This window comes from Limulus polyphemus, unplaced genomic scaffold, assembly GCF_000517525.1.
Source record: "Limulus polyphemus unplaced genomic scaffold, Limulus_polyphemus-2.1.2 Scaffold345, whole genome shotgun sequence".
Classification (NCBI taxonomy): domain Eukaryota; kingdom Metazoa; phylum Arthropoda; class Merostomata; order Xiphosura; family Limulidae; genus Limulus; species Limulus polyphemus.
In genome coordinates, this window is record NW_013665955.1 from 221,956 (window position 1) to 230,924 (window position 8,969).

An 8,969-nucleotide genomic window follows, 5' to 3' on the forward strand; every position below is an offset into this window, starting at 1 on the left:
GTGCATGCTAAAGTTTCAAAAGGCATTTTTAGATAATAACAAATAACTGGAATAAGTTTTTAGATTTCTAGCTTAAAATTCTCAAAAAGAATTAATTCTACAATAGTTGAACTTTGTTAATGTAAATTACCTGGGTGTATGTGTGTGTGTGTGTGTGGGTGGATCAATGAACACCTCTTATGTTCAGTGTATTTGTTTACTTATAAAAAATAAGTTCTGGTGAATCATTTTTGCTTATTTCAGTTTTTAGACCAAAGCTTTATTGTGGAATAAAAATTATTGGTTCTTACAATAACAACTTTTGTTTGGAATTTGAAATAAACCTAGTGCTTTAATAGTGTAGTTTGTTCTAGAAACTGGGTTTGTCAGCTGCCCCATAATTGTTTAACTTTCCATAATGTAAAGTAATGAAGTCAGACTCATGCAGAACAGGCTTTCACATATTAACATTTGAAAAAGGTTTTTTCTCATACAAGTATGAGGTACATTATGCTAGATTTGTGCAACTCACAAGTTTGTTTTTGTTTTATTAAACTTTATAAAATTTAACTTGTTGCAATATTCTCATCTCTTTCGATCTAGATAAGATTATAGATGTAAGTTTTGTATAAATATGTATATATTACAATGTTACCGTGATTGAACTATGTTAACAGTGTTGGCCAACAGTCACTGTTTTTCTACATGTCATTGTTAGTTTTGTAGTATTTAATCTCACCAAAACAGGAGTTTCTAATTGATATTAAAACTAATACTGAGTTTTCAAATTTTACCATACCAAAACAAATTTTTATTGGACCTTTAGGGTTCACATTTGTAAAATGAGAATTACTAAGGATTGTTCAAACTAATATTGGGTTTTCAAGATTTAACTTTGACAGGACAAAAGTCACTAGGTTGTATTCAAACTATTTAGGCTTCTTAAACAAAAATAATTATTTTTTTTCATATACAAGCATGTGGTAATGGGAATCCCAAATTGCTTATTTTCATATCTTTCAGGATGTGAAGCTGATAAAAGCTGGCCATCCCTTAGGCCTTAGTATCATAGGTGGAGTCGACCATCCTTGTTATCCATTTGGTCAAAATGAACCTGGAATATTTATATCTAAGGTACATTTCATAGAACAAGTATATAATACATTTTTAAAGATTCATGTTTTGTGGTATGTAAATTGCTCTCCTCGTTTACAAGTATAATTAATTCTTTACTTGTGTAATTGTATCTAGTTTTTGTGTTTTTTAATAAAAGTGATATCTAAATATCATGGATAAATAGATGCATCCCAGTAGTTCAGAAATAGATTTTTAATTGTTCATTGGGCTTAGAAAACCTGTGATATGGAAAGCTTAAAACTCATATAGCCACTATGTAAGATCCTGAAGCAGTCTTTACATAATAATAATAATCTTAATGTTTATCATTACCGCAAGTTTCTCTGGAACTAATGAGATAAATAAAAGTTTGGAGACGGCTTGAATGGGTAATGAAAAACTTTTTTATAAATGTACAACATTTCGACAAGATTATGTCATCATCAGGTGTCCAATTTTTTTACAGATTAATCCAAACAGCACTGCAGAAAAGTCAGAAAAACTTTTTGTAGGAGATCGCTTAATAAAGGTAGAGTATCTAGATTAATTGAACTTTAAAAAGAATTTGCATATGATAATGCCATGGTTTGTTACAAAAAAACTGGGCATATAACAAAGGCTCACAAGTTAGAAGTTCACAAACTTCCAGCCACATCTCAAAGTCTGCAGCTGTTTTCATAAGAAAAATAACCAAAGAAACTGAAGTCATAGCAATCTTGTTTGATCACATGCAGCTTCAGTGGACTTTGTTTTACTTAAAAATGCTATTGAAAGCAATCATCCAAGTGTAATGGAAGACTTGTGGAAAATTTGTCATGATGGATAGTCTGAGATTAGCCTCACCATCTTTCACAAAGGTTTGTTACAATAGAATTTGTAGAGACGGACAATTATATATAATTATGACCATCAGATTGACCATGATATACAATAGAAGGATTAGTTCAAAGGCCAGTAGGGAATCTAGAACATTCTTTAAGTGAAGTGTAATTAAATTTCAGTTTATGTATGATAGTTCTCTTATAAAAATAAGTGTCGTGGGATTTTATTTTTAGCTGATTGTTTGGTCAAGTCATAAAGTATATGTCAGTAAAAGATGTATAAAAATTAGTTTTGTATGAAATCTTGAAGCCTATAAAATAGCATTAATTTTATGAATTTGTGTCAAACGTTTTTTTTAAACATTTGAGGGATTAAAGATGATGGTAATAAAAAAAATTGAATAATATAAAATGTATTACTTTTCTGTTGAGATAAGGTGGCATGAAGTTTATATTTTGAAGTTTTAATCCACAGCAAAAAAAATTAAACTTGAAAAATGATTATAAAAACGTACTTAGCAAGAATTAAAAAGTAACTCAGCATTTTTAAAAAAAGCTGAGATGTAAGGTTATTTCAGTAGACTACTTCAAAATAGAACTATTTTTGGCATAGTACCATTGTATTATTTGTATCATTAAACTAATTATAATGAAAAATTATATTTTAACTTACTTCTAATGTCTACATAACCATTAATTATGTTATTTGTTGTTTGATTTAATTGTATGATTAGCTGTAGTTGACTATTTTTCTCATAACTGAATTTGTGTTCAGGTGAATGGTGTTGATATTCAAAAAGCCACCCACCAAGAGGCTGTACTAACACTACTTGCACCAACACATGAAGTGGTCCTTACAGTTCAACATGATCCACTTCCCAAGGGGTGGCAGGTATGACATTCTTCATCCTAGGAGAGCAAAGTAATGTGATAAGAATAAAACAACAGTATAAACCAGATATAAATTGTGTATGTTGTATATGTATTGAAAAAATCTTAGTACTATCTTTTACAATAGTTTGGTACCCGGTTGTGGCTTGCGTAGTTGAGACAAATGCAGCTTTTATTGCTACATTCCTCAACAAATGCCCATATGTTGTTGATCAAGGTCAGTAAAAATGAGTTTACAGTAACTATCAATTTCGTTAAGTACGATACAAATGATGTTACTGCATTTATGTTGATATTTTGCTGGACTTGTTTAAAGAATACACGGTAATGGGTTATTCAAAAAAATGAAAAATAGGAGAAACCTGTACATTAGAATTTTGTGTTTAGATATTGTCTTTATACTCACTAATATCTAATATTAAGTTTGATCCAGTGGCCTTCCTCTTTGATATAAGGTAGTTAATGTGCTCTTAACACATCTTTTGTACTTCAATGACTGTGTGCTTCCATGAATGATATGTAATAATGATTTAAAACTCTATTTTTACTGTCCAACTCTGTATATCTTGACTGTATTAAAGGTAATTGAATTTTAAATGGCTTACAAATTCACCCATTTTTCTAAACATGTATTTAGTCTTCACAAGAAAATGGTTATATTTCGTAGTTGTGTTTCTTTTGTACAGTTGTGGTTGAATTTATTTCGCACACATTATATATATCTCTCTGTGTGTGTTTTAAATACATGCACACACACACACACACACACACACACATTAAATATATTACGCTTTGCCTATTAAAAGGACAGAAAAGCTATAAGTAATCTGTACATAAAGCCTAGGAAAATATGATAGTGTGTTTTAACCCATTAACTGCGGATGACAGATATTTCCGTCATTGAAATTCTATGGCTCAGCTGCGACTGACGGAAATATTTGTACATAAAGCCTAGGAAAACATGATGGTGTGTTTTAACCCATTAACTGTGGATGACAGATATTTCCGTCATTGAAGTTCAATGGATCAGCTGCGATTGATGGAAATATCCATTTTATTGTGACTGATGGCAACTCAGTTTTATCTGTGAGTCAGAAAATGGCAACTGAGTTGCTCCTGCCACAGTTAATGGGTTAATTTACTGATATGAAATCCATTTTTATATGTAATTAAAATGAATAGTGATGCTGACAACAAAAGTAATATTTTATGTATTTAACTATTTTTATCTTATTTTGCATATTGTTCGTTAGTTTTGTAGGAAACGAAGTGTTCAGGCTGGTTTATGGCACAATAACTTAAAGATGTCATACTCTGAGATGCTTTATGTCCAATGTTGATGACGTATAAGCTTGATAAATTGAGTTTACAAAGTTGCTTTACTAATGAAAACAGTGTCATTACTCTTTAAACAAATGTAACATCTTTTACTTGTTTGATATTAGTTGTGTTTATCCATAATTTTCTTGATTTATGTATTTACCGTGAGAAAAGGCTTTAATAAACAACGTTAATAGAACACAAGAAGAATGGGCATTATTAATCTGATCAAGTTAATGTCATCTTATGATTGTATGCATTTTAAGTGTTCAATTATTTATTTTTTAAACAAGTACCTTTTATCATAAACTTTGATTTATTTTAATATGTATAATTAAGTTTTAATTTGTTAGTGAAATAAAGGTGGCCATTTTGAAATTTTCATCTTAAGTTAAATATTTTCTTTATCTTTAAGTTGAATGATTCAAAGGTCAATATAGTTTTTAAAGGTTTGCATTTTGAAATTATTTAAAGGTTTGTTTGAATCATTTTGTTTTATTTTCTTTTATGTGTTCATTTGCCTTCTGTGTCATGTTTTATTCATAATTGAAATAAATTGTTTTTTTATACCGTGATTATAAACTGTGCTGTCTTCTCTCTTGCATTTGTTTTTTTTTCAACATGCTTCTCATGTGGTTAGCAAACACTAAAGCTTGAACCTGTGGCAGTAACTGTGAGTAAACATGCCAATATTACTTTGTTGTTTGTATTTACATGCTGCTTTATTGAACTTTGGACATGTGTATCTATTCGAGGTGGAATGTGTCTGCTTTTGATGTGTATATTGTGGTAACTTTGCTGATATTATTTAATGAATAAGCATGAGTCAAACTGACCTATCAGTAAGGTTTAGAATTTGCATGCTACCAAAATTTGCATTAATTACAAAGGAATTACTATTAACTTCAATAGTATTAAAAAGGCACACTTAAAAAAGTGTATTTACTGTTTCTCAATACAGTAAAAATATTGATATAATTCCTTGCAGTTTTATTTTAAAGAATATTAATTGATCTCTTTCATGTACACAAATTTCAGTATATGTTTTAATAATTATTTTTAAAAAAAGAAAAAAATCATATGTATGCATATATGTACACACATACTAATATATTTCTATAACCCTAAAACTGCTCTAAAATTCACCATTCACATACTAAAATGTTACATGCATGAAAACAAACACAATAAAGGAAAAAAATTTGCCTCCAGCATGGTGTTGATTAACAAAAACTACCATTTTGATACAAACATATAAGCATCTACTTTAAAACCCTAAGAAACACTCACATATTTATCCAAGTTCATGTGCTGTATTTCTAAACAAAAGGTCATTTTTGACTTAAAAAGGTTGCATGTAAATCAATGAATGAAGAAAAATGGCAAAATATATTTGACTTTAATAAATATCACCATGATTAAACGTTACTTGAATTTGGCAAAACATATTTGTACTCAGTTGCAGAAGTACAAAAAGTCATTTGAGAATCAAATAGACTTCAAATAATTACTGATTTATATGAACAGAGTTAAAATAAATTTATTTACGACTTACTGGGAACAGGAAATGATAATTTCAAGAGAGCCTCATGAAAAGCTTGGTATTTGTATTAAAGGAGGAACACATAGTGAGCCTGGAAATCCGTTTGATACTACTGATGAAGGAATTTTTGTTTCTTGGGTAAGTTTTTTACTTTTGAATTTACTTGTATTCAGAACATAAGTTGTCAATATTTATTGTTTTTATTATGATTTTTTTAATTCTTTTTAATTTGTTTATTCTTTGTTCTGTAATAACTTAAACAGTCTGTCAAATTTCTTTGTTTTTTTTTCCTTGTTTATGGGCTGTGTTTTCGGAAATGTCAAATATTCTAGTGCTTAAGCATTTGTGTGCCTGACATGGCCTAATGGTTAGGGCTCAACTCGTAATTTGTGAGTTGAAGGATCAAAACCCTGCATTGAACGTACTTGCTTTTTCAGCTATAGAGGCATTATAACATGATGGTAAGTTTCATTATATGTTTGTGAAGAATAGGCGAAGAATTAACAATTGCTGCTGCTAAGCTGTTTGCTGTGTTTAGCAGCTTAAAATTAAGAACAGCAGAGGTCGGCCTTAGTGGCTTTGCCATAAACAAATACAGTGTATGTAAAATTATGACAAGTCATAAATTTTGGATAAATTCATTGCTTTGTTTTAATATCAGAAATAACAGTCCAACTATTTTCCTTTTGTTCTGTTATAATTTTTGAACTTTTCTTTTACTTAAGGTTTTGTTGTATTATAGGTAACATTTGTAAGAATTGTAGATGGTTTCTCTTGCAATTAATGTAACTTATGATACAGTGAGGTTAAATTGAAGGCCATGTATGATTGTCTGTTTATAACTTTATTTCACATATTAAGATATTAAAATTGTTGCATTTACTTTTTCTTTTCATATTTTATAGATAAGTCTGGGCTTTAAGGCAATGATTTATTTAAATTCATTTTTTTTTTTTGTGATACATTCCATTGTAATGAGTAAGCAGTTGAATATCAAATGCTTTGTTTTGTCCTTTTACATAAACCTTCTTCCATGTTGATAAAATGATATTCATAAGCCAGGCCTCAACAAATATTTTCAGATGTAGGAGCTAGGTTTGCATAACGTAACTTCACTACTGTTTGTACCAGGTAATGTGGGCTATGTATGTTTATTTACTTTCACAGCAATGAGTACATGCTAATGATCACATGATATCAACAACTACTTGGTAGTATTGCCTGAACTAATTGCCTTTAGTCCTGTCTGAGTCTAAACATGTGCACTGATTGGTTGAATGGAGAGAAAGAAGAAAAACAAAATGGTGCAAAATTAGTAATGTTTTGTGCAACCGCAGCAGTTCATTCTTGAAGAAACGTGAGGACGCGCTGAATCCTAGAATCCTAGAAACAAATTTCGATTTAGGACTGACAAATGCGAAAATAGTTCCGGACTTCCAAGAGTCCAGAACTGTTCTAGATTCAAGTTCTATTTAGCACAGCCCCACACACAAATAAAATGGAAGAAAATATTAGGTGTCACAATGAAATTTTTATTCACCATGGCGACCTGGTGCCCGGGATTTGTCGAGGTCTGTCATTAGCAAAGAATGGTGATATTTCAAGAATAAGAACACGATTTGTTACTCATTTTTCTTAACTATTTAATTTATTTTATTTCTGTGTGGATAGGAATATGGTAATTATCAGTTATATTTTGTTTTAAGTTACTGGGGACTTTGCCATCTTGTTTGTTTCAAAAATGTAGATTTTGGAGGTTAGAACTTATTTCATCCCATTAAGTAAGTTCGAAACTACAAGTTCTCAATCTGTATATCATATATACGTCATAGTAATGTTCAGAAAAAAAAAATTATACACAGTTTATTGTCAATTATCTTAATTTCCAGGTAAATAGAAAAAAATTACTATAGATAACCATTCCTTTATTACCTAAAATATATAGTAATTATTCTTTTATCACATTTTTGAAGGTAAAATTTTATCCTGTCACTTAAAGTAGCTTTATATAATTGTATTATAATAAAAACCAAGGTATGAGAATATTAAAAAGACTTCAAACAAATACAGCAGCATTATATCTTCTAACTTTTAGATCCATCCTGATGGAGCATCGAAAAGAGATGGACGTTTAAAACCGGGCATGAGAGTTATTGAGGTTTGTCTTTTTTTTTACAGATTATGGTTAAACAGCACTACACAGCTATCATCATCATTATTATGACATCAAGGATGCTTGAAATGTACAACAGTATTTGAAAAAAAGAAACAAGAGGTGTTCGTAAATTTATTTTCCTAAAACAATTAAATTTTTTGCATGCTAACCTTTTGGATTTGTACTCAAGATTAAAAGGTATTCAGACCTTAGTTACCGCTGTTATTAGTTTTATTTGAATGACTTACTTCTGGATAACAAATACTGCTAATTATTTTGGGTGTCCTACAGTTTAAAATATTAATGCTTATCCCATTAGTAAGGCCTGTCACATTGGAACCGTCTCCATGGATGTGATAATAAACTAGTTTTGATGATCCTACTGCAAGAATGTTATTATCAGTGTTATGTTGCAATTATGAGTGCGATAGTAAAAAATAAAAAATTAAATGCTTGTATATGCACAGTTAAATACAAGCATTTTCTAGTTTTATGTAATACACTAAAATCAGAAACTTAGATTAATATTTTACTTTCAGCTTACCCTCTTTGTTAGACACCACACTGCTGGTAGACCTGTGAATTGTTGAACTGACTTTACCCTATCAACTAATCAGGATTATAACATTTTCTGAATGAGAGTATAATCTGATTGTCCTTGAATTATCCAATATAGAAGTAATTTATAAGTAGTTAACTAACATTAGTTGACTTTACAAGGAAATTGACATAATGGTTTGTCATGAAATACAACAAAAAATTTTTGAAATAACAAATCTATGACATAGGAGTGGTTAATCAACTTTAAAACTCCTTTAATCCTATGGGTCAAAGTTCACATGTCCTGTCCTTTTTACAGAGTTGTATTAAAAATTCAATTAACCCCTTATCATCCATGGGTTTCTTCTATCATGTTAGCAACACTTTGACCATAACAAATCATGCACGAGGCACTTAAATGACCTATCTATATAAATACGGGTGGAGATGATGTCTAACATGCATAAGTATATGGGTGGAGATGATGTCTAACATGCATAAGTATATGGGTGGAGATGATGTCTAACATGCATAAGTATATGGGTGGAGATGATGTCTAGCATGCATAAGTATATGGGTGGAGATGATGTCTAGCATGCATAAG

General features: G+C 30.1%; 1 protein-coding gene across 1 annotated transcript in view; it reads left to right on the forward strand.

Moving 5' to 3' along the window:
• The window catches only part of LOC106457552 (protein lap4-like), a 110,842-nt gene that overhangs the window by 78,695 nt on the left and 23,178 nt on the right, over positions 1-8,969 (forward strand). The window contains exons 24-29 of the mRNA XM_022383549.1: positions 1,003-1,113; positions 1,562-1,624; positions 2,692-2,808; positions 4,768-4,800; positions 5,692-5,808; positions 7,766-7,828. Of these exons, the coding sequence (XP_022239257.1) occupies positions 1,003-1,113; positions 1,562-1,624; positions 2,692-2,808; positions 4,768-4,800; positions 5,692-5,808; positions 7,766-7,828 (504 nt within the window). The remainder of the gene's footprint in view (positions 1-1,002; positions 1,114-1,561; positions 1,625-2,691; positions 2,809-4,767; positions 4,801-5,691; positions 5,809-7,765; positions 7,829-8,969) is intronic.